General features: G+C 45.9%; 2 protein-coding genes and 1 non-coding gene across 7 annotated transcripts in view; 1 reads left to right on the top strand and 2 right to left on the bottom strand.

Moving 5' to 3' along the window:
- gfod1 (glucose-fructose oxidoreductase domain containing 1) overlaps positions 1-8,468 on the bottom strand; it is a 28,878-nt gene extending 20,410 nt beyond the window's left edge. Inside the window, exon 1 of the mRNA XM_031876771.1 lies at positions 7,660-8,468. Coding sequence (XP_031732631.1) covers positions 7,660-7,912 — 253 coding nt within the window. The 5' untranslated portion in view covers positions 7,913-8,468. The remainder of the gene's footprint in view (positions 1-7,659) is intronic.
- Positions 8,469-15,165: 6,697 nt separating this feature from the next.
- trnag-ucc (transfer RNA glycine (anticodon UCC)) lies at positions 15,166-15,237 on the top strand. The gene has a single exon. It is a non-coding gene; the product is annotated as a tRNA-Gly (tRNA).
- A 525-nt stretch (positions 15,238-15,762) lies between these two features.
- The window catches only part of slc12a7b (solute carrier family 12 member 7b), a 63,946-nt gene continuing 53,625 nt past the window's right edge, over positions 15,763-26,083 (bottom strand). The window contains exons 17-26 of one of the 5 annotated variants that reach the window (XM_031876756.1): positions 25,626-25,794; positions 24,970-25,165; positions 24,419-24,588; positions 24,081-24,212; positions 23,667-23,774; positions 23,215-23,331; positions 21,960-22,135; positions 20,393-20,407; positions 19,072-19,205; positions 15,763-18,397 (exon numbers count right to left, since the gene is read on the bottom strand). In XM_031876756.1, coding sequence (XP_031732616.1) covers positions 18,306-18,397; positions 19,072-19,205; positions 20,393-20,407; positions 21,960-22,135; positions 23,215-23,331; positions 23,667-23,774; positions 24,081-24,212; positions 24,419-24,588; positions 24,970-25,165; positions 25,626-25,794 — 1,309 coding nt within the window. In that variant the 3' untranslated portion in view covers positions 15,763-18,305. The remainder of the gene's footprint in view (positions 18,398-19,071; positions 19,206-20,392; positions 20,408-21,959; positions 22,136-23,214; positions 23,332-23,666; positions 23,775-24,080; positions 24,213-24,418; positions 24,589-24,969; positions 25,166-25,625; positions 25,795-26,083) is intronic. The other 4 variants (XM_031876758.1, XM_031876757.1, XM_031876760.1 and 1 more) reach the window with 4 other exon arrangements.

Below are 26,083 nucleotides of genomic sequence, written 5' to 3'. Positions count from 1 at the left end.
AGAGAGAGAGAGAGAGAGAGAGAGAGAGAGAGAGAGAGAGAGAGAGAATCCCTCCACATTTTACAGATTAACCCAAGAACACAAAGCCGTTTTTTCCCCTGTTCAGATTTAATAATAGAGAAAATAAAATCCTCATTAAGCCTCCAGTCTAATAATGCTGCCTCCAATCCAATCCTGATGATTCCATATCACAAGCTTGCCCTCTCTCTCGCCCCTCTGGATTTAACAACACAATGTGGTTCATCATCCAAAACCTGCACCCCGAAGTTCCCGGGCACGCAGCAGAACCTTATGGGTCCATGCAGGAGAAAAAGCATCTCTCTGCAGGGAGCGGGGAGGTCTTCCACTTTCCCCGTTTTTCCTCCAGGAATGCTCACTTGTCAGCGCAGCGTGGCGGCGGGCTGACGGAGCCTCCCCCATCCAGCCATTCATCCGACACACAAAGGCAATTTCACAGGAAGACCGGCTTTCTCTCTGCTTTTCTTCCTCACTTCTCCTCGTCGTCCCTTAGTCTTTCATTCACACTCACACACACACACACACACACACACACACTCTCACACACACACACACACACGCTGTCATTAGCATACTAATGGAGCGCCCGGGAGAACGTGAACGTGACCTATAGTGGGAAACTGGTGAGGCTGAAAAAACAACAAGCGCCGCCGCTGAGAAAGAAGGCCTGGGAATGGCAGCGTACTTGTCTATCTGGCATCCTCTCAGCGGACTCCGTCTGGAGCCGCTCCGAAACACAGCTCCAGCCCCGAGACCCCTGATCCATCAGACTGAATACAAGGGAAGTCACACTGGAGGAAAGGCAGCCGTTCTGTCTGGTCTGGAAAGTCTTTTTCAAGCCAGGTTACAATATGTTGGATTGTACTTAATCGTAGTTAGTTTTTTAAGGCTGTTAGTAAATGTACCTGGGGAGATTTTTGAAAATAGTCTGTGGTTGATAAGTGTACACAAACAATTACTTTTCCATGAGAGGCTTAGACGCTGTTCCCACATCTTTGGCTGCAGTAGAAGAGTCTCATCTCTACCACCTTTCCGTGACCGTCGTCACACCTTCTCTACATTTTGGGTCTTTTGATCCCTTTAAAAACAAAGTTGAGTGGGCTGCCAACGAGCTCATCAGTGGTCGGAAGTGCAGTTGCATAAGAGCATCAGTGGTGGGGAACATGTATTTATGATGACGCCTGCGTGCCCTTTGCGGTCAGGCTATAAATAGCTCTTTGCCACTGGCTGGCCCTTCAGAGCTGGTGTCTGAGAGCTCATCAGAGTGTGGATGAACCATCACTACCATGCAATCCATGTGAATACAAAGAACAAAAACTCCTGCACTTTACTCTCACCCAGATTAGCTCTCACCGTAACAAATCACTAAAGTGAATATGAATTCACCTCAAAATGACCTAAACTGTGATGGAATTTGCTTGTTTTTGAAGATAAAACCAGGGAGATAATGAGGTCGGCTGTGAATCTCTGTGTCTGTCCGCGGCTAATCTTTCATACTGCGACACCAAACGGAATAATATTTTGGGTGCTCATTTATGGCTGCATGCTCAAGGACCCTTTTGTGGTTGCAGTGACTCACACTCTCTTAAAACACCTTTCATTGCCTGTTTGATACTGCTATTGATTGACTGCTGACTCCTCACTCAGTCCTCTTAACTGGCCCCCAGCTGGTAGGCGCCGCTAGTAACGACACAGCTGATGCGACTAATAGATGCCACTCTGCACTCAGAGTGCTCACTTTTATTGATTTAGATGGCGTGGTTGGCTAACGGCTAACAGCTAACGGAGCTCCCAGCACGCACATTGCTGTGCGTTGCCACCGCTCAGTTGCGTGAGTCAATTGTGGGTTGTATTCACTCTACGGCCAGAGATATAGTAGATATATATTATAGATAAAGGTGAAATATAGTTTGCTCACTATTGTTTTGGACGGCGTGTTTAGCTATAAGCTAACAGCTGACGGACCGACAGAAAACACAGCTGATACACTGGCAGTCGAGAAAGTGGGAGCCAGTTGTGGCTCCACTGATTGCACCTTTATAGTTTTATATATATATATTCAGCAGGTCTTGAGTGCCAAGTCTGGCCCACCTTATGTGGACATGTGACATCACAGGAGGTGCTCATTAGGGTGGAGCTAAAATATAGGCAGTCACAGCCTAATTCAAAGACAGTGAGCTGGTATGAGGAGGTGGGAGACTCCATCAGGCGCAGTAACAGAATCAGCCAGAGGTCATTTGACCCGTATCAAACTCTCTGTTAGTGCAGCTAACAGAGAGTTCGGGAGGAAAATCTATGACGCAGCGGAGGATGGGTAATGAATCAGCCTGCTCATCTGCTTTAATTCAACATGTCATGGGAGTATTAGATGCTATTCTTGGAGAGCAGGGTCCGGTCCAGTCGGCAGCTCGGCACCCACTGACCTGATACCTGATAGCTTCTATCACTGATGTGAGAGAGAGATCACATTCATTTTGGTTATACTTTAAAAAGGTTGGCGCAGGCCTTGCAGCGGCTCTTTGTGGTCTAGATAAGATGTATTGACTCTCATTGCATATTACTAATGTTACTGCCTGACCTATTTCAGTTCCCTCGTGGTTTCTGTTACGTCTTCACTTCATGTTATGACAGAATTTGTTCCATTTCGCAAACCTGATAAGTTTATGGAACCGAGCCATGAAGGGGATTTTACACGAGAGTCATGAAGTTGCCGTCAACTGCTATAAAAAGATGCGCTTCCACGCCTGTTGCTCATCTCTGTGAAGCTCTCCAGGCCTCACGGAGCTGAGCCGAAGGGGCTCCTCTCCCACCACTTCCTCCCCCCGCTGTCAAAACAAAAGTGCACAAAGGGGGACGGAGGGTGCACCTGAAACTCCCGCCCGTGTAACATTTCAGTTCAGCTCTCGGATTCCCTCTCAGCATCGGGGCCCAACCACACACACAGCGGAGCTACGTGATGAAAGGCCTGCTGTATTCTGTCAGCAAAGCAGTTTCAAGGACATCGATCACTATATCCCGACACTTTATAGATCAAATGCTTAATCAATTGAGAAAACATTATTATCGATTAATCTGTAAATAGTCATTAGCTACAGCCCTACAACATAAATGACAAGACTTTAGGTGAAATAATTTGGAACAATGTTCTGTACAGTACATCCAACAAGAGTATCCAACATAGTTCTTGGGCTAAACACCATATTCTTTAGTATTTTGACCAAACAAATGACTAAAAGTCAACTTACTAGCTTTTTCCAGAGCTTTCAGACACATCCCATGGTCCTCCTCAACAGATGGAGTTGAGCGGACGAGCTTTCTCTGTGACAACGTGATGACAATTCTACGACAACAAAGCAAACTCTGTCCGCCGAGGAAGACCATAAGGTGTGGTCGAAAGCTCTGCAAAACAGCTTGGAGCTCGAGTTATTTTATCGTTATTCTCAAGGATATTGTCCATTGCCTCTTGTCCACTTACTGCAGCACTAAAGCTGGTACTTTGGATTAATGCTGATACGGTGACACCAGAGAAGCGTTTCACAGCTGTTTGATTGAAGCCTGAAAGCAGAAATAATACTGTAAACCTATAAGATGAGAAACTGGGGCACCAGCCTTCTGATGTTTCATATTTCTGAAAGCTTTGATGCCAAGAAGAACCTCCAGCTCTGAAAACATGTAAGAGCCACTGCCTTTAAGAGACCTTACATAATAACATACTAAAATGCACCTTATGTTAGGCTGTGACATATAAAGAAACCAGTCTGAATTCTGCAGTCTGATGGAAATGCTAATGTATGCTAATGCTAATGGTTCTGGATGAAAAAACTAAGAAGCTTCAATCTCCACTGGTTCAAAAAAAATAAATCATACTTCAGGCTCACGAGTTTGTCTTTAATAGCAGAATGATGTGTGTGTGTGTGTGTGTGTGTGTGTGTGGCAGCAAACAGTGTGAGGTTTCCTTCCCAACATCATCACATGACATCAGACGCCTCAGGAATGCCGCAGTAGTAAGAAAGAGAAGGGGGGGGGGGGCATCCCTGTGGAAGGAGAGATGCTGCTCAACAAGACCGACAGGTTTGCTGGGCTGGGGGGACGAGCCGGCTCTGGTAAAACCTGAACGACATGTGGAGCATGTTCTTGACTTGTAGCAGAGTTTTTCCACTTTCCTCATCGCCCTGTATGCTTCATGTTATTATATTCTATCCCACCCTTTACTCTGTTCACACCTCTCTTTAATTGGATGTGTAATGATTTTAGGTTTCGACTTCAACGCAGGCAATTTATCCAGCCGAACCCTTCTGTTTCAACTCAACACGGGCTACGAGACAAGTTAAGACAGAAAATAATACACGTTCACACAGAAGTCTGATCACACTTATCAGCTGGAGGTTAGCAACAAGAAGGCCAGCTTAGCATCAGCTCACACACCCTGACAGAAGAGGAAGTCAGAGCTGCGTTGTCACCCAGCCCGACGGCTCTGCTCTCTGACTGGGTACCACTTCCCTGGACGTGTCATGCATCATGGTGACGCAATATATATTGACGTCATCATTGGAACTGTCATTTCAGGTGACGCTCATATACTCAGAATTTTACTTATTTCACAACATTCCCACTACGCGTCTAGTCTCTGAACAAAGGTTTCACTCCACTGTGGCTGAGAGGTTTGGCACTACTTTGTTAGTATCGCTTCAAAAGGTAAAAAACACGTAACTTTGATCTCCGAAACACCAACAGTTCAAATATTCACGAGCTCAGCCAAGCAGCCCTGTTTCCGGCCTCCTGGCGACGCATTGTTTCACATTATACTGCTATATTTACCTGAAGAACGTTCTGCGCTTCTACAACGTGAGGACGTGCTGCTTTACTTCACTGTAAATGAAATATCTTTGAGTTTTTATGACTGTTAGTCAAACAAAACAAGCTATTTAAGATAATAACTTGGGTTCAATGAATCCCTGATGAGCATTGTTCACTTATTTCTGACATTGTATAGACACAATAAGGAATTGATCCATAAAAAAAACAGAATAACCCATCTTGAAATGAATCGTTAGTTACAACCCTACGTGATTTTATTGGTGCAACACATAATATGTTAACATATATAAATACTGACAACAACAGAGACTTTAAAGTCACTATCGCCCCAATAAATTGCTGGACCAAAACTGAACTCTCAGAACTTGTGCACTTGGACTGAATTAGCTGTTTCATGTTTGCCCTCCAACAGGACGCACACGGGGCGCACACGGGGCGCACACAGGACTGGACCCAGACTTGTCTGGGTGACAGCGGGTGAGGAGAGGCAGCTTCTCTCACAGGGAGGACAGAGAGGAAGAAATGGTCACTGTACACGTGAGCGATGTGCAGGTTGAGTCGGGCTCACTGGCTCAGGATCAGCTGGATTGTGGAACTTTCATACAGCTGGACTTCACTCCCTGTGTGCGGTTGCACGTGCACGTGTTAGCGTAGCCTTTGCTTTAGCGCGCGTGCGCGTACGGTCTATATTGACATTAGTGTGGTCGTGCTGTGAACAAACACTGTCTGCTGTACTCCGCGCCTCTTGTTAGCTCAACGTTGCCACTCCACAGAGTTGACTGAAGCCAACGAGCCAACAGTAGCAGCAGTGTGAGGACGAATGGAGCCACAGAGGCCCTTATCTCCACGCTGGGAGGCTCAGGCTACTTTAAGGACACTGTTTCCAAAAGGGAAAACACACCCAATTCAACCAATGCGCCCGCAGATGCATGTGGCCCTTGAAATTCTAACTCAACGTGATGATCATGGGGGGGGGGACTTGCATTAAAAATCAAAAAAGATCACGTGTCAAACAAGTCTGGTGAGGACTCGTGAAACTCAGCTGAAGTCAGAAGGAGCTCGTCACAAGACAACTCGCTGTGGAGCTCACGCTCACACACATCTCCGCCCCTCACACACTGACAGACGGGGCTAATGCTGTCAGGTTGCTCTGCCCCCCCCCCCCCCCCTCACTGCTGCATTACTGATGAGAACCACACTGACTGAGAAAACAATCCTCAGATGAATCAATAACAGAAGTGAGGATACTTTCGGCGTTATAGTAACACTGTACTGTGCAGTACATCCAGCAAGAGTCCAACATCGTTTTTGGCTACTCAAAAGTACGCTTCCAGTTTATTTTCTACCCTAATCTTCAGTATTTTGACCAAAAACAGGAAAACAATGACTAAAATGTCAACTTATTACGGTCTTCCACAGCAGATGGAGCTATCTCTGTGACCATATGATGAAAATTACAATTCTATGACAAGACAAGGCAAACTCCATCGCTGAGGAAGACCACACGGTGTGGTTGAAAGCTCTGCAAAAAGCCAGAGATGTTATTCTCAAGGATATTGTCCATTGCCTCTTGTCCACTTACTGCAGCACTAAAGCTGGTACTTTGGATTAATGCTGATACGGTGACACCAGAGAAGCGTTTCACAGCTGTTTGATTGAAGCCTGAAAGCAGAAATAATACTGTAAACCTATAAGATGAGAAACTGGGGCACCAGCCTTCTGATGTTTCATATTTCTGAAAGCTTTGATGCCAAGAAGAACCTCCAGCTCTGAAAACATGTAAGAGCCACGCTGTCGTTTACCCCGTCACTGGTTCAGACCACCGTCTCTGTCGTACAGTAAGGCTCCTTCTGTACATGACAGAAGAATGGTACCGTCGCCGACACGGCCTACTCTCTAGTGTCACATGAGCTGGAGTTTGCCCAGTAGTCACGTGGTCTAGGGATGATGATCGAAAGCTCCACATCCACGGTGCTTGATCTTTTTTCAAAGTTTTACAAACATACAATAATATGTTGATAAATCGTGAACATTCTGAGCTGAACCACGAATGGAGATCATCACTACTTGCAGTCTAACTGCAGACTGTTTGGTAGCTTAGTCTCCAGATATAATCCAGTTCAAACCGTGCTGAGCATCTCTGGTCCCATTTGTTCTCCAGTCACCATCCTGACCTACCAGAGCTTTGCTGCCAGCTGAGCTCTGCTGCCAAACGGTAAATAAAGCCTGTGTGGAGTGCAGCTCACTGGTCCTCGCCTCCATTCTTTCACAGCAGCTCCAAAATAAGCCGCACTGCTCCAGATTTAAACTAGAACAACCTCTCTTTGTGTGTGGCACTCGTTTTTCTTTCTTCCCGTATTCAGGCCTCCTCTGTTTCACAAACACGGGTTAAGTCCAGTTTGACCAAAGGAGCCCCTGACAGACAGTCAGTCCTGCATGTGGGGCTGGTCTCCTTGGTAGCGATACTGAAGACAAGCAGGCCTCTATCACAACATCTTGTCAGTGAAGGTCACATTTCTTAAAGCCTGTGCTCCGTGGAGGGAATGATAAAGCTCTTGCACAAACTGCTGCACCTGCAGGGCCTTGCTCAAGAGCACTGCAGCCTCCTGTAGGTCAGCCAAGAGGTCAGCTTCATGGGTAAATAAGGGCTGATGTCAAGATATCCGTGATGCCGCTCATCCCCAGCAGCCCCACCTATTAACTGAACTCCTACCTCACTGGACTTTATGTCTGCTCCGCTGCAGGACAATGAACCCCCCACACCTCCAACACCACCCCACCGGGGGAGCCGCAGCATCCAGCCCGCCCAGCAGCAGGACTCACCCAGCGTTTTCACCGCGATCTGCCGCGTCAGAGGCGGCGGCAGGTTGATGCAGACCAGATCCACGTCCTGATGCAGCAGCACGTCGTCGATCCGGTTGGTGTAGAACGGAACGTTCATCTCCTTGGCCAGCTCCTCCGCCTCCTCCTGCGTCCGGCCCCACAGCGCCTTGACGGCGAAGCCCTCGTTCTTCAGCAGCGGGATGATCACCCTGGCGGTCAGGCTGGTGCCGAACACGCCGACCCCTGGAAGCATGACTCGGGTTTGTTCGTCGATCTCTGTTTTCAGTTTTGTCGTAAGAGCTCCGGATGACGCCAGACCGGCTGAACGGGAGGGAAGCGGCGGGCAGGGACCGTCAGGTTGGCCATCCACCTGCAGCCAAACACCCGCTGTGCTGCATTTCCCCCGGCGCTCCGGCTCTCAGAGCGGGCATGTAATTTCGTTATCCTCCAGCCCCCACAACGGAAAATAATCCAAAAACAGATGACAAACCGGGCCTCTGCGTTAGAAATGACAATTCAAACGCACCATTCCGGTCTTTACCTCGTCCGCGTCTGACGGAGATCAACGCACTGACTGCGCCAAGCAGTGAAGGGCATGTCACCCCCCTCCCTGGGTCTGTAAGCCCCTTTTTTTCAGCAGGACCCTCCCTTCCAGCTAACGCGAGAGGGAATACATGAGATCCGGAAAGGTGCTTTATCTGACGGCGCGCTGACAGAAAGGCGGCGGTCGCTCTCTCTGTCCCCGGAGGATCCAACAGCAGCAGCAGCGATACTACGGTGAAGGCTGCGATTCATGCTGCAGCTCAGACATGCGCAGTCAAGTCAGAGACGGTGACAGGAAGCGCTACTGGTATCGAAGTGTCAAAATAAAAGTATTACTTGCACGCTTGATATTAGTCACCGTTGAAGTCTATGTTATGTATGGAGTAGAAAAAAAGAAGACTTGAAAAATACAGCACAGTTTTGTATTACACACACCTCAAAGCACAAATAAATGAAGTAAACTGTAGTTGCATGAGCAACCACCTCCACCATGTATTTATATTTATTTTTTGTAATATTTATTGTAAGCATGGTCTTATTGTAAGATAGGTAAGATTATGTTAATACAACAACGTGGGATGGGATCATAGGACAAACGTAAGATCCGTATCATTCAGTGTGGCTTTGTGCACACTCTATATAATCCATCGGGCTTAATACTGTTTATCCAGAAAGTTTGGCATGCTTCTCCTCACACAGCGTTGCCAACACCTGTGCAACAAGTACATCAAAACGTGCGGCCTGATCGGGAATAGTGTGCTATCTATTTTCCGGAGAGATTCGCCCAGCGGTTTTCCCGAAAATCCCGAAAAACTGAGCAAAATGTTTCCATTCACTTGAATGGGGTTTTGGTGTGAAGAGAGCAAAAAAAAAACACTTAAGCCCTAGCCCTATTTTTAGGCCTCTGCTCGAAAATTGCATACCCATACTCAAGAGAGTCTATTTTAATAATTTTGATGGCATAATACAGGTAACACTTGTGAGATGTGTTGAATTGTGTAAATATTGTGTATATGTTACTGGTTAATAACTGATACACTTATGGCACAGCTCAAATTGAAAAAGTTTCAGGTTCGCCTGAAAAAAAGCACTTGTATTGAACATTTTTTTTTAAATAATGCAGATCTTGGCCTAAAATTACGCCACAGACATAGCACAACACGTTTTACATGTCCCCACAACATATTTTACTTCGATTGAGTGAAGCAGGCCAGCATAAATGGTCTGAGTCAAGCAAAATTCTGATTTTCGGAACCAGAAGTTGCATTGCTGTATTCTAATTGTATATACTATATAATTAAATATTAACTATATATTCACTTGTCTTATCACTAAGATTGTTCAATAATCCTAATAAAGCAGTTCGACATAATTTGGATTAATTTTGAGCAGTTTTGAGGTGTCATATCTGTCAATCATAACAATAAATGCCTGACTATATCTGTGTCTCAATTCAGGGTCTGCATCCTTCGGAGGACCCAGCCTTCGCGGTCTACGTGGGCCGGGTCCTTTGAGGACCGCAAAGGCTAGACCGTGCTGTATACGAAATGAGACGGCCTACCCTACAGAGGACTTCCTGTTTGCGTCAACAGCTGTTCCCGCCCCGCCCCCCTCTTGCTGCTCCCGTCCCTAAAATCCCTGCTCAACAGGATTATATATATATATATATATATATACACAGTTGTGTGAAAAAGTGTTTGCCCCCTTCCTGATTTCTTATTTTTTTGCATGTTTGTCACACTTAAATGACGACAAGAGCGCAGCGACGACTCATCCAAGAGGTCACAAAAGACCCCAGAACAACATCCAAAGAACTGCAGGCCTCACTTGCCTCAATTAAGGTCAGTGTTCATGACTCCACCATAAGAAAGAGACTGGGCAAAAATGGCCTGCATGGCAGAGTTCCAAGACGAAAACCACTGCTGAGCAAAAAGAACATAAAGGCTCGTCTCAGTTTTGCCAGAAAACATCTTGATGATCCCCAAGACTTTTGGGAAAATACTCTGTGGACTGACGAGACAAAAGTTGAACTTTTTGGAAGGTGTATGTCCCATTACATCTGGCGTAAAAGAAACACGGCATTTCAGAAAAGGAACATCATACCAACAGTAAAATATGGTGGTGGTAGTGTGATGGTCTGGGGCTGTTTTGCTGCTTCAGGACCTGGAAGACTTGCTGTGGTAAATGGAACCATGAATCCTGCTGTCTACCAAAAAATCCTGAAGGAGAATGTCCGGCCATCTGTTCGTGCCCTCAAGCTGAAGCGCACTTGGGTTCTGCAGCAGGACAATGATCCAAAACACACCAGCAAGTCCACCTCTGAATGGCTTAAGAAAAACAAAAAGAAGACTTTGGAGTGGCCTAGTCAAAGTCCCGACCCCTCTACGTCCCCTTTAAAGGGGACCCTCGGCATTACTTTGGGCCCATATTGACGTGCCGTACTTTAACGTAGAAACATGATTCAAAGTTTAAAACGTAGACAAAACGCTGCACTTTATTGAGCCAAAGGGACATTTTGATAGCTAGCACAGTTTTCATGAAGTCACAGATTAAAGTTTCAGGAACATTTTGGGTCAGTTTCAGATTTTATAATGGGTGTGTATTGCTCGGCTCGTTAAGAGCTAGAGTGAGAGCATAACTGTCAGAGTGGAGCGGAGCTTGAAAATCTTCTGTGATTTTTCCAAACAAATTGCTCCAGCTCCCACAATTGTTACTCTTGAAACACCATTTTGGCCAAAAAGCTTGGAAATGTTGTGCTGGTCGTGGTAAAGTGTCTGTGGAATCCAACGGACTTACACATTTGGCTCAAAGAGCCGCAGAGCGACATGAACTCCAACCAACTGCCCCATTAGACTCCATGTTAAATCTGACCACTCATTTCTCAAAGAAAGCAGACGGTACCAGTTTTGTCTATTGCTCTGGAGCTCACATTGTTAACACCACAAACATAAAAAACACATCAGCGCGTTTGCCAGAGTCTTATCTTTCTCATGGTACCCATATTTTGGCGCTCAGACTCCTGCTTTTTGTTAAAATGAGTTAGGGGTTTTGTTCAAAATCACTGATTACTGCAACGTTTCTTAAAATCAGTCTGCCACTAACACCAGGTGCGATTTTGTAACTATGCACCATTTACTCTAAAATCTAATCTGAAATTAGACAAATTGTCTAGTGAATGTGATTTGAAGGGCTTTAATTTTGAAATGCTACATCAGAATGTCCTGGTTCTCTCTGAGTGACACCTTGAGGTGGTCTGCTATCAACCTGGAGTGAAATGATTTTGTAACTATGCACCATTTACTCTAAAATCATTTTAACTGCAATGATTACACGTGTCTTGGTGTCCTCGTATTGTATTGTATCTTATATATTGTTGTTGTATTTGTGTTTTTTGATACTATATGGATTCATGAGTCTGAAATAAAAGTTGAATACTCTCACCCACCCAGTCCCACCCTTTCAAAATAAAAGCCCCACAAATTCAAGATTCTATCCAAGAGTATGAATCAAAAATGCAGAAACGAGAGAAGCGATATCTCAATCGAACCTCAACGACACTACCGGTAACATCGGCGTGTGTATATATTGCGACGTCTTCGGGCAGTAGAAACCACACTATCAAAATTTCCTGCAAAATTTTCTAGTTCTTATTCCAGTATTTATATATTTCTTTATACATTGTTCGCCCACCATACAATTCAGCAATGGCATTGGCTTTATTATTAGAATTGTTATGATTATTATCATTATGACAATAATAGTAGTAGTTGTGGTTGTATTACATATGTTACATTTTTATTTTAATGACAAGCTTGGACCATTTCCTGTCTTTGTGCCACTTGATGCAGCTTTCACTGCACTCCTTCCCAGTTTAACCCCCTGGCTGCTGGACCGAAACAATAAGAGTCCCTTCAATATACAGTATATGATATGATATGATGGTGCTTAATACCTGTTGTCTCCTCATGTATGTGTTCTCACATTGTTGTGTATATTTGTTATCAGTCACCATGCTGCTAGCTGTGATGGATTCCAAGTTGTCTTCTTCTTCTCCTGGTTATTGATTGCTGTCTGTACATTTCTGCCAGACACAGCTCATTCAGAATCTGTATCTCTTGTAGGCTTTCCCTTCAGCCTGCACACACTCCACGAAGCTCTGCTGTCCAGCTTCACTCACTGCTGCACGCAGCCCAACCCTATGCTGCACCCCTTACCGCTCCACAGAGCCCTGTAACACAGCCTGACAGGATGCAACTAGACACAAACTGTCAACAGGAAAGACGTTTTTGTTGTTCTTTGAAGGTTTAAGATATGATAGAGTTGAGCTGCTTTGTAATCTGCAGCAGGGATCAGAAGCATTTCAATTAAAGAGAGGATTTGATTCTCATCATGGCGGAGTCCACTGTGTGCTGCTCTTCCATACATCATCTAGAAAAACACACTTGGCAACTGAACAGACTGTATCTGTTTTATTCTGTGTCCCAACTGTGAGTGTTTTGAATTGCAGCCATTGTCGGAGCCACAGTGTACTGCGAGATGTGCTGCAGCCATACCAAGAGACGGAAAGCTCTCATGTGTGTTTGCGATCAGTTACAGGAAACCTTTGTATAGTCAAACAAGCCACCACAGTTTGAATTTGCATACGTTTATTAGCATTTTTGAGAGTGCAAACATGGAGCTCTTTTTTTGTACTGTCAACACTTATCCTCTGTTTGTTTTTCTTATCTCTAAACTGTCATTTTCTTTGTAGTGAGCTACAGAGCTGCTCTGTGGATGGGACTGGCACACCTTGGGTCAAGGACTTTTTTTGTTTGTGTATATGTAGAAATGTTCATTTTAAAGGAACGTGCACTTCTCCTGCTTGATGAAAATGATGTGAAAACACAATTAGCATATTAGCAGAGGTCTGATTATCCCACTGAGTTTTGTAGATTGAAGTAAACATATATGATGAAAACTTGCTTTCTGTCTTTAATGCACGTTGAAGGCGAGCTGTCTGTCTGTGTGCAGATGTTGGGGAGGTCGACTAACCTGACCAAGCAGATGGTTGGTTAGATGGTGACAGTGTTAAAGGAATGCAACGTTAAATAGGTAGAGTTCTTTTTTAAAGATGCTGAATTCGATATTCTGCGCATTAATGTAGCAGCAAACAACTCATATCTATGAAAAGATACAGTGGAGTAACGTCTACCTGAACAGAGAATGAAGTCTCTCTCTTTGTGTGTGTTGTTATCAGAGCCTCTCTGTGCTTTCTTTACGGAACTTGTCCAGCCGCGTGCTTTTTGTAGCGCATGTTAGCTCGCTCCCGCTTGCTAGCTAATGGCCGTCGCTCTGCCCCGCTCTCGTGCAGCAAACACTGCAGCACTGTCACTGTTAGCACCGTTAGCCGCTAACCGCCGGCTCAGCCGTCACCATGACGAGAGCCGCGTGGAGGCAATCCCTCAACCTCTTTCTTCTCATAAAGATAACAAATAATGAACTTCTTATATTTAAAACTTACGAAGGTTGTGACCTTTTAGTAACCTGTTAGCCTAAAATAGAACTTGCTCAGTCCCTGACATGTAGCATCCATGTGAGAAAAATAGATGGAAAAAGCTGAACGTCGGAAAGCTCCAATCAATACCTGCACAGGCAAACTATATTACACCGAAGTGCACACATCACTTATCTGTTGTTTTTGTCTGTAGTGCTGCTGCTGAGGATCAATGAGAAAATGTCTTCATGTCTTTTCAGTCTCACACACACATCTATGCAGTTTCGACCGTCAACATCCAGCCTCTCCTATTGATCTGGTCAGCAATGCACCGAGCAAACAGAAGAGAGAGGACGGTACTTTGGACGGACAGATTGTGCAGAGAAAGTGGAGAAAGGCAACCGCGGGCTGCAAGAGGTCAAAGGTCAGCCAAGGGCCACAGCTCAAGGGTGTTCCTGTCAGAGACCAGTCTTCTGGCAGAATGTGTGGCTTTCTCTGCTAAAATCAAAGGAACCAGTAGCCTTAGTGAACACTGGATTATTAGGTAACGGGTTGAGAGTGTTGTTGCAACCAGCTATACACAACTTCCTCCTAAAGTTACATAACTATTGCTTTGAAACGGTACGGCTGATGTAACTTGTACAGGATGTGTGGATGTGTGTTGACAAGCATGCTGGATTTGACTCAGAGATGAATGTTTACATCAGTGGCTTCCATCTCTCTGCAGCAGGAAGCCAGTTTTAGAGAATGCAAGGCTGCCCTCTGGTGGATAGATGCTGTCCTACCAACGTGACTCCACCAGTCTGCACACAATGTCCAGAATACACAACAATAAAACCTACACTCACTGTTTGTGAACAGGTTTTAAGTCTCCTACCTTGTATTGCTTGTGACCCCTTGATATGAAGCCTCATCTCCTCGTGACCACTACTCATATGTTGCATGTCTGCGTGAGCAGATTCAATTTAAAAGTTATTTTCTCTTCTAAGAAGAACTGTAGAATTGTGAAAAGCGTAAAACAAGTGTTCCACAATGAAGTAAATAGACATCATTTTGTGTAGTAGACTGTAGGTTTGAATCCTCTCAGGGAGACCTGGTCCCCAGGTCTGGACCTCTGTACGTCTACAGCTGCGTGGACAGTCCGATCTGACTGAGCAAAACGGGCATTCACAGAAAGATTTCACAAATCTATCTCAATCAATCTGATTGAATGCATACTAAACTATGTGCGTGTGACTTTAATAAAGCTCAGTGTCCTCTCTGTCCATCAGCACGCAGTGAAGACTCCTCCTCCTTCGCCTCAACAAAACCAGACTTGTGGAATAGACACACCACCCACGGGAACGTTTCCACGCCACCACAGAGTGGTTCTAGAGGCTGTCTGAAGACCCGAGCTCTGTTGAAAGTTGTTCACATGAGGGAAGCCTACAGTAAAGATATCTTCTCTCGTCCTCATTTACTGATGTACATGGAATTCCATGATTTTTCATGCGATGGTGGTATAGTGGTGAGCATAGCTGCCTTCCAAGCAGTTGACCCGGGTTCGATTCCCGGCCATCGCAAACCTTTTTAGGGCCCAAATAGTGATGGTGATGGATCAGAGATCCAGAGGAGTCTCGCCACGTGGGTCAAAACCTGTCGACAAGGACAAGTTCTTCTTCATCAATTAGACACACTATTTATGTGTATACAATTATGGAGGACAAAAAAATCCAACTCAACTATCGATAAATAAATAAAGCAATGAAAAAATAATCCTTATTTGAGGCTTTTCTACTACACTATACCATCATGTCACTTTAGACTCGGAGCTATATTGTTGACCTTTTGTACTAGTAGTATTAATAAAACGATTAAAAACCTGCGTGCTCCATCCATGATGAATTAACTACATACAAATTAACATTTACCCCTCAGGCTACCATATCTTTCATCGGCCCCGTTGGTACGCACCGAGGCCAGCGGCCCCGTTGGTACGCACTGAGGCCAGCATCCCTGAATGCCACCATTGTTTCATGAATATCAAATCAGTGTGAGTGGTGTGTGTGTGTGTGTGTGTGCGTGAGTAGAATCAGGACTCAGACAGGTTTTGCGTTATTATTATCAGCACTTTTAATAATTACTCAGAGGCACAAATACAATTTACAGGGCTACCTTCCTCTCTATGTGCGCCCACAACTGACTTCCTGTTCCTGCACGCACGCACACGCACACACACACGCACGCACGCACACACACACACACACACACTTCTGCTGGTCCTCTCACATCGCAGAGGATTCTTTTTCTTTCTTTCATGAATACATATGACATCAGTTATGAAAGAGAGATGTGGTCGAACATGTTTTTCATTATTTATTTTCAGCCTCAGTGACACCTTGAGGTAGTTAACATTCTCCAGTCACATCCAACATTAGAGCTGTGAAACACACACTTCTCCTCTAGAAAACTGCTTTTATGTATTTTGCGTGGTCTGTTTAGGGTTTCGTCTGCTTCATGTTTTCTTTACTCACAGCTGCTACTCGGCTCAGTAACCAGATTAAAATACAAACAAACATCTTTAATAATTTATCTTTAGGACTTCCAACGTTTCAAACTTCTTAACAACGAGACAATTTCAAGTGTTATTGATACAGAACTATGTTTAAAATCTTTGGCGGCTAAAATGTGAAACTGAGCAAAGTGAAGCTGAAATAGTTTCATCTTCATAAAGTGACAGTTCTTTATAGAGCGTTCATCGATACTTCCAGACCAGGGGAACGCTGTCTCCTGAGTCCTGTGTGTTACGCTGCTTCTCTTATGGGTTGGGACAAAACACATTAAACTCGACATCCTCTCTCGGCCTCCTTCCAGAAAAGAAGAAAAAACGAACACTTAAAGTAACATAAGATCAATTATAACGTAACAAACCCTACTGGAGAACTAAACAGTTACATCACAAACTGAACAAAACACAACAAAAACACGGATGTTGCCGAACTGACGTTCACAAGTTCTTGTTTCTTTCTCCGCGAAGACGTGCAGGAAAACACCGCTTTCTGCTTTACGAAATACTGCACAGCTAGTGTGAAGAGAGAAACTGTGGAGGTACACGAGACGAAGGGTTCCATGTGTTGGTCTTCTTCCCTCACACAAGAAACCCTCTAAGTTGAGAGGGGTTGAAATCGCCTGGTTGCATTTGCTCGATTATGAATTAGCACATTTGCATGAAGAATTCTAGCAAGAGTAAGCTCTATCATAACAACAAATAACTGTGCTTTTCATTTCTTTTCTTTCTTCAACATGGTCAATGTAAAGAGCAGCTGTGGCCGTAGCGCCATGCTCTAAGATGTGCCAGTAATCCTTCCACAGTTTCTTCTATTCAGTCGTTTTGGCACTTTTTCTCCTACACATGCTCGTTACAATGAATCTACTCAGTCTGGGACTCAAAGTCTGGAGAGTTTGGTTTGGTAAATTATTATAAAAACAATGACACACGAGTATTAAACAGTACGGAATCACTGGCTGTCTGCATCCTTATTCCTTGAGCTCATTTATCGGCTTCTCGCTCGTCTTCGATCAGAAGAATGTGGTGTTGACCGGCAGGAAGTGTCACTGCAGGCCATAGAACCGGGGTGAGAGTGCGCAGTGGAATAAGTGCTGAGGGGTGCGTAGTGCAAAGTCAACAGTGCTGTTACTACGGCGATATGGTGAGAGTTGCGTCGATGCACGAGTCAGTTTGTGCTTTTTACGGTTTACACTTTGCTGAAGTCTGAGGGCAGATTTAACGTGAGCCAATCTGCTTGTTCATTAAGCTACAGCTCGCTGTCAAACAGCCCTGGGGTTTAAAACAATCTCTGAAGCTCGACTTCAGTCTCCATGAATATGTATACATGTGCATTTCATACGTCGTCCTATAAAGCTGACAAAAGGTCCTAGGTATTGACTATGGCTCTTCTCCCTATTGAAGCAAAAGTGTCGAACAAGTGTTCAGTACCATATATCTGAAGCAGAAGGTGATCCAACATGTGGTGCACGTCCTCCCGGCTGGTCCTTCACTGAATCACTGACGGGGCGAACGACCGCGGGACACTAGGACTACAGACGCTGCTGAAGGGACGAGCTCTGAACTACAGGTGCGGCCGTGTTCTGTGAAGACATTTTAAATGAGAACGCGGAGCACAAGTGGTGATGCAGAACATGCAGGGCACCAAACTGTACCTGATCCAGTATTAACCCTACCCAGTCTACAGAACCTCTCTAGAACTTGTCCTCTCTGGACACGCCTCTCTCAGTCGCTGCACCTTCCCAGAGTGCAACACAGAAGGTTCACATCGTAACGGCACACACATCACTCCCTGCTTCTCTTTACACGGCGAGCGCCGGGAACGTGACCACATCAACACAAGAGGGAAAGAACACAAAAATGTAACAGAACATAACGGCAGGGTTAAATGAACAATGTTAAAGTGTCTCTATGCGCTATCTTCCACATGGGGGGGGCTCGCTCTCTCAGCCAGTCCTTCGTCCTGGGGTCCTTCAAGCCAACTGTCAATCACGAGTGGTCCCGCCTTCCAACAAACCCCCCCCCCCTTCCTCCCCAGAAATGCCCGGTGAACGTCACCATGGCGTGAGTTTGTTTTGTGTTTTTTTAAGAGTAGATGGTGATGACTTCACGGCCGCCGCCTCGCACCAGCAGGACCCGGTTCAGACCCTCCAGGAGAACCTCCAGGAACTCCATGTCTGAGAAGACGGTGGTCAAGAAACAGAACACACGGGAGTAATGTAACACGCAGTAGCAACAATACATCATCATCTCTTACCTTAATATAGCAAACTGCTGCTCTACTACATGTGTCCAGCAGTAAGCCAGCACAATAAGCCTTCATTACAAGTCCAGCATTCAACCTCTCTCAGCTCTGTTCTTGGTCTCCACCAGCTCCTAATGGAAACATCTGACTCTTAATGATCCCGTATGCACCGCTCAACAGGGAGCATTGCCCACTTGCCCAGGGCAAGTTAAACGCCACGTCGGGCTAGTAGATCTAGCGGCTCACTAACCCGATCGAGCGTCTGGTAAACATATCGGTCTTTCCGGAGCGGATGTAGGAAGTAGCTGAGGAATGAGCCATCTCACTTCCTTCTCCCCTCTGTTGAGTTATAAATGCTAAGGACCGGTCGGGGAACTTGCGAGGAAAAATGTCAGCAGGTTACGACAAAGTTTATGAGCAGAAGCAAAAGCGAGTTTAGTCGGCTGGCGTTAAAAGATGTGGGCTGAACTCCAGATTCATTTACGTCAATAAAGATGAAAGATGACAATTAACGTTGGTCTTTGTTGTCATTTGATAAGCGCTGTTAAATAAAAACAAGTATAAGCTGTGCTGCAAAGGCTGGGGTCACAGCTGCTGCAAGGATACAGTTCTCGTCTCCTCCTCGGTTCCCGGGGGGTCCGGGCATGTTCAGCAGAACCAGTTGAGCTCCCTGCGACTTGTTGACCACCACCTCGTTCAGCTTCACAGCCGTGTGCATCCGACGGACATTTGACTGGTTCCTGGTTTGACGAGAAGGTCACAGTGAGAAAGGACAGACAACACAAACGAACCCTAAATGTCTGTGGTGATGAGGAGCAGTGGCTGCTGGGACTTCTGTAGGCTTCATTACTTCATCAAATGTGAAACTAGACGTTTAACTTTATGCTGGCATCAAACTACAATAGGCCTCTTTCAGAGCATATCAGCAGTATGCTGTTGGAGTATTTTGTGTGTTCACTATAGAAAAGTGAAACTGAAGCAGCTAAATGGAACACAGCCGTGATTCATTGCATGATATACACCTACTGCGACATGTCAAAATGTCCTCCGGGAGAAAGGCCTATGGTGGCAATATGGCTGCACTCCTGAGTGAATCCTCATACATGTTTGAGTCTTCCTCTTCAAATGAATAAAACCTGTATTTACAGTACAGTACATCACTAATACACTGTGTACTTCAAGAGAAAACATCAGTATAGCACATGATCGTCTATGTTAATAACTGATACATGTTGTACAGTTTAACATTTGATCAGGGAGCGTTCTAGTTGAAGCGTTCTGTGTTTTACACTCAGACACGCATGATGAAATCAAGGCACGGTTAAGGGACTGAAACCGATTGAATTCCAAATAAAGAGGCAGCATTTTCAGACAAAAGGGATGTGCAGCATCGCACCTGAAGTCCATGTGGTGTGTATTATTGTTTAGTGTGTCGTAGTATAGCATTGTACTGTACATGCTGTAGTCTTTCAAACAGACTGAATCCTGTTTATTAATAGTTAACAGCATCTCTTTAAATGTTGCCTCTTCATCTGCACCTCAACAATGTTAGATCAAAAGCAATGAAAGCACAAGACGTCGACAGCCTCAAGCCATTCAGCACGACCAGGACAAGCTCACAACGTGCTGCTTTCCATTCCACTGAAGAAGACAACATTCAGGTTTTCATGTCAACACCAAATGTACATTTCTGTATTTGCTGATCACTTTGAAAAAAGTAAATGGAAAGCACAAAGTTGCTGATGCATACAAACAATGCCTTCAATAGAACTGTTAGAACAGGAAGTCCATGCTTATTAGAGCACACAAAGAAGGACACACACACACACACGCACACACACACGAGCTGGAGGACACAAACAAAAAGCCACAGTCACCACAGCAGCAGCACACACAGACGGCCTAGAGCAAAAAGAAGGCGACTTACAGACTCTCCCACTCTCTAGAAGGAGGGAAATGGGACAGAACAGAAATAGGCTTAGATGCTTCCTACATCAGCTCTCTCCACCACAGCGCATGCTTACAACGGCTCGTACTGTCCTCCCAGAGGGGACCCACCGGAAAACCCCAAGGACGTCCGTGGTGAGGCTTTGTGTCTTCATGTCCTGTGTGACTCAGTTGAACGACAAAACTCTGTAAGCCAATGTGAGTGGACCGGGACACACCAGATGAAGTCCACACCCCGATAGTATGGACCACAGACTGTGTATAAAGAAGGACGACATGACGGCTTCCCCCGAAAGTGAAGCCCGGACATCTCGGTCGGCCCTGGTGGTTGGCTGCAGTGCAGCTTATAAAACCCTTTTTTCTGAGCAGTTTAGTTTAAATGAGGTATTTGATGCTATTTGGGCGTCATGGTTGAAAGCTGCTCTGGGTGAAGCAGCCGGGCAGTCGGAGGCTCAGGAATTATACGTAGAGAAGAAGTGTTGAGAGGAGACGTCGCTTTAACTTTCCACAACGGTGATGGTCTGTTTCAAACTTTAAGATCTGAATATAAAGACCTTTATAGGAATGTCTGCTTATAAAGCTCTTAAAAGACAGACTTTGGTAGCTCAACAACATTTCCACTGACACTAAGGTTAGCAAGCGCTGTGTGACCTTCGTCTGTTCATATCAGTGTCAGCAGACAGATAACGTTTCCCCAAACACCAATCTGTGAAATGAAACGTTCATCATAAAGAGATATTATGGAGCCACCGTGGTGCTGTCAGTCAAGTACAGCAGCTAGGTGGCTAATGCTAACTCGCTGCGGGCGTGCTCAAGCCTCGTGATTGGTTAGGGCGGGTGTATGGGCGGGACCTCGCAACTGTGGCTCCACCCCCCCGATCGCTACTGAGGCTCCAAATGACGTCATCGATGCAAGATGGCTGCGCCCCGTAATCTGGGATATTCCCGGCTTCATCTTTGTGCAGTGGGAGGAAGCGGCAGACATGTGGTCCACCTCCATACACAGTCTATGGTATGGACAGTATGGACAGTATGGGATGAGAGGCTGTTAGTCCAAACAGCAACACGGTGTGCATGTGATCTGCGTGGTCTGGCCATGCACGAGGACTGAAATGGCTGGAAGTGTACGTGCACACCAAATACAGCCCCAATACACACGCCATGCAGAAGGTCGTCCCATTTCACCCTGTCAGGCTCATTACTACTAGTACTACCACGACTACTACATCTACACATGCTGTCCTCCTGCAGGAGGCCGTGGCACCATCCTGAACTATTGGCAGTAATCTGTGTGTTGTGGTTTACTCTTCAGACCCTTCAAATACTTCATATGTTTAAAATCCTGCTCAAAATGGTGCAATTGTCCCTCACAAGGCCCATGCCATAACATGGTGTTGCACCGTCACAGTATCTGTCAGTAGCATATACAGTAGGTTCCTCACAGCTACACACCAACAAGGAAAACAATCCACCTCCCCTCCTTTTGTAGTTCCCGAGCTACAAATGTGCAGACGTTGGTCTGGTGTTCAAACAGAACGTGTACTTACGGTTTCATGTTGAACAGGTCGCGCACGGCCACGTTGGCGTTGCACTCGCGGTTGCGGTTGCGCTCCATGAAGAGCTTGTCCTTGGTCCAGGTCATGTGAACCCGGTCGGTCCCGGCCTCGGCCTTGTCGTTTATCGTGGCGTGAGACGCCGTGTTTCTGTCGTGGATGAGCTGGGCCTGGAGCGGAGGGAGAGGGAAGGATGAGGAAATAGAGTGTCAAGCGGGACATACTCCAGTGGAGGGACGAGATTAAACACGAGGAATTAAAGACAGAAAGGAGAGGATGACAGGGAGGAGGCCTAAGAGAATAAAATGACAAAATAAAAAAAAAGAGAGTACAGTATTGTCAAGTCAGAATGATGAGTATTAATCACTCCTGGTCTACAGCCCTGTGAGGTTGTAATCCTCAATAATAACACAACACTATGTTGAGGTTTCTGAGACAATACTGTCCACTCGTTCAACTCACGCTTGTTGAGGAGGTGGGGATGAGCTGGGATTATGGGGGGGGGCGTCAGGCGGCAGTTTCAAGGTGCAATGGGCTGGTGTTCACAAAGCAGCTCTTGGTGACTATACAGTTAGAGGCGCTACTGTCGGGGCAGTCTGGACTTGTCAGACGTACAAGGTGGACGCTATCTGTAGTCGTGAACCAGCTTCTCTTTCTCTATTCGGACGCTTGTTTTGTCAGCGATCTTATGGCACTTTTCAGATTTGTAGTCCTGGGCTTACTGGGACGTCACACTGGTCACTTTCTACACGGACCAACTGGTTTTGGCCCAACTGGAGCTGTGATGTAACCTGGTAACTCATCATCTAAGTACCCTGAGCTGATGCTGTGGATAAGACTACAGATGGCCCAAAAAGCACAATGGATTGTCCAGAGAGCACAACATGTTCCTCTACTTGTAGTGCCACACAACTCACCGATTAGCATCACTACTCTGTGAGTTACACTTCTGATTTCAAAGGCCAGTCTTTATATAATTCAATAACTGCACCCACAGTTAGACTGCAAATGCATTTCCTATGGCACACAGCAGTGTTACTACTCCTCCATCCTCCAATTATATTGTATACTCATCAGACTAGAGTATATGGGGGTTCAATTTGAGTCCAGATTTTAAAACCATGATGGTGATGAAAGTAATTAGAGCCGTCAAAGGACAAGCGATGACTGCAGCCAAAGATCCAGCTTTGTGAAGACGAGGTTTGTGCGTCTAACAGCGAGGGACAAGTGGGTTGACAACATCGGCTACCTCGTCCTCCTGAGTTTCCTCCGCCGTGGAGGGCGGCCGGCTGCGGTTCGTGCTCGGGGCGGCGCCCTGGTTCTTCCTCCGGATCGAGTTACGCGACTCGTCGGTGATACTCTGAATCTGAGCGGTGCGGCGCGGCCCGGAGAGGCGATGGCAGGTGAACAAGGAGAGGGGGCCAATTGTCATGTAACGCAGTGGTAGGCCAGATTTACTACAGCACTGTTTGGATTCAACTATGTAGTCGTTTATGCAAATTACATACTGTAGAGTCTGACCTGTATGTGATTATTACACTTGCAGACAACATTCAGTAACAATGAAAGCCATCTTCTTGAAGGTGTTGCTGATCTAATGTTATGAGTATCTAATCTAATTTGTTTGTGTTGAATTGGAATGCAGCTGCGGAGACGAAGCGACCGTGAGTGCAGGCTTGTGTTCTGGTAGATGTGCGTTACCTCTCTCTCCCTCTCGGTCCTGGAGAGTTGCATCTGTTTCAGCATCTGAGACCTCTGCTCCATCACCAGCGTCTTCTCGTAGGTGAAGGCCGAGATGTCGTTATCGTGCTGCGCGGGAGAGGACAGACACAAAGTCGTCAATTACCATCTGGAGCGAGTCTGCTCGCGCGAGTACTGAAACTGAAAAAGGATCTAGAGTACTTCATGCTGTAGGAGTAGTGGATAGACCAACTGAACGTAGCTGATGGAGAAACACAGTTGTACTTGTTTTTACCTCACAACTTAATAAAGCTGTGATAGAAATTTGTGTTGCAAATATAAAAACATATGAATCCACTGCGTTCCAGTGTAGTGATGCGTCATTGCCGTTGCAAGATGCAATGCAGCGTGCTATTCTATCATGCAAAGCCTCACCATCTCCACCACTTCCACTTCTGCATTCAGTCGCAGGTGGTAGAGGAACATCTGGAGATCCTTCTTCATCTGGATGCTGTTGTCGTCCATCTGGGCCACGGTGAAGATGCGCATCTTACACTTTCTCCACACCTGGACAACCGAAAGACATGGTTGTTATGGAAGAAGGCATAGGGGGAAAAGCGAGACCGTCAGTCAGCTGGGAGATGGATGGATTAGTGAGATGAAGCAGCACCGAGGGGAGCGGGAGGACGGTGTTGAATAAGGATTCTGGGCGAAAAAAATACATGAAACAATGACTTGTGGGCGTTGAGGGTATCTCAGAGATATGCACCGACCTTGTGCTGTCGCAGCAGGAAGGGCAGCAACATCAGCATGCCTCCATCATGAACCACCCACCACACGTCGATGGTGCCCTCCCCCAAGCGGTCCAGGTTGGTGGGGAAGCTGTCCACATTCTTAGCCACAAGCAAGGCATGATGAGCGGCGGTGGACTCCCGCACTGTCTCTGGATGGACAGAGAGAAAGAGAGAGCGTCTTTTCCACCGCATGGTACGGCTCGGCTTAACTCACTCTTTTTTGGGGTTTCCCTGGTCAAACGTTGTGGATACTACCTGGTAGTACTTATCTTGGTATCACCTCCCTCGAGGGCCTGAGCTAGTTGATCCGGTACTAGAAGGTGGAGTTAAAACACTGCAGACCACTTTTTGGACTGCATAAGCAGCTGTGCAAATATGCAATGTAAGATGTATTATCATTACTTTCCATGCATTTCTAAATGAATTTGGATGGAATTTTCTGTAATTGTCCACAACACTCATTGGATTACTGCGTTTCTCTACCTACATATGTACTCCAATGTATTTTTCAACAGTCTCCCGCTCAGTACCTATGAAATTCTTCCATGACTGCGGGTCGTTGGCCTGCCTCCAGGTGCCGGGCCAGGCCATGAGGACCGTGTTGTGCTTCATGCCTCCCAGCCCCGCAGACTGGATGAGGTGGGAGACGCCGTCTCGGAGGTTTGAGGACACCACGACGTGGCAGAAACCCTTTGTTCGCTCTTCTGACATGGCGGACTTGATGTTCTGGACAGAGAAAGACGATTACCATTCAGCACTCTCGTTGGTATCCATTCAGGACTCGTCATAGTGACAATGCCCATGAATACAGCAGTCTGTGTAATTTGGAATTTCAGCTTCTGCACAAGATGCTTTTGCAGGAAAAGTATTCCACTGATGCTTTTGAAGACATGGTCAAACAACCTCCTTAGTTTGGCCAGTAGATGGCAGAGTTCACCTGCAGTCCGGGTGTAAAATGCTTCCTGTTAAGATCCTGACTGACACAACAGATGTGTTCGTGGGCCCAACAAACCATTTTGTTGATTTGGACTGTAACTCTTAGCAATTCTGAGCAGATACTAAAGAAAGTAGTATTAAACACAGTTGGTGTTTTATCAGAGTGCAGATTAAATAACAACATACTTGTGCCTGCATTTGTGTTTTGCATGTATGTCTATGCATGCTGGTGTACACATCACCAACATACCTGCTCAGCCTTCCTGGCCTCTGTGTCTTTGGTGAGATAGGTCCCCTCTAGAACGTTCCCCACTATGGTGAGGCCTTTCCCTGCCTTCATCTGAGTGGTGAGGGACAGCAGGCGGGGGTGTTTGACTCCTTGATCCGAGTCAAGATTCAGGAGCACCAGCAACTGAGGCCTGGAGACATCGAGAGAGAGAGAGAGAGAGAGAGAGAGAGAGACAGAGAGAGAGAGACAGAGAGAGAGACAGAGAGAGAGACAGAGAGAGAGAGACAGAGAGAGAGAGAGAGAGAGAGAGACAGACAGAGAGACAGAGAGAGAGAGAGACAGACAGAGAGACAGAGAGAGAGAGACAGAGAGAGAGAGGCAAACACAGAGAGACAGAGAGGGAGAGAGAGAGACAGAGAGAGAGAGAGAGACAGAGAGAGAGAGAGAGAGAGAGAGAGAGAGAGAGAGAGAGAGAGAGA

The sequence above is a fragment of the Anarrhichthys ocellatus genome, unplaced genomic scaffold (assembly GCF_004355925.1).
Source record: "Anarrhichthys ocellatus isolate YVR2014 unplaced genomic scaffold, GSC_Weel_1.0 scaffold115, whole genome shotgun sequence".
Classification (NCBI taxonomy): domain Eukaryota; kingdom Metazoa; phylum Chordata; class Actinopteri; order Perciformes; family Anarhichadidae; genus Anarrhichthys; species Anarrhichthys ocellatus.
Note: the sequence above shows the minus strand (reverse complement) of the source record. Positions and strands in the feature narration are given on the sequence as shown.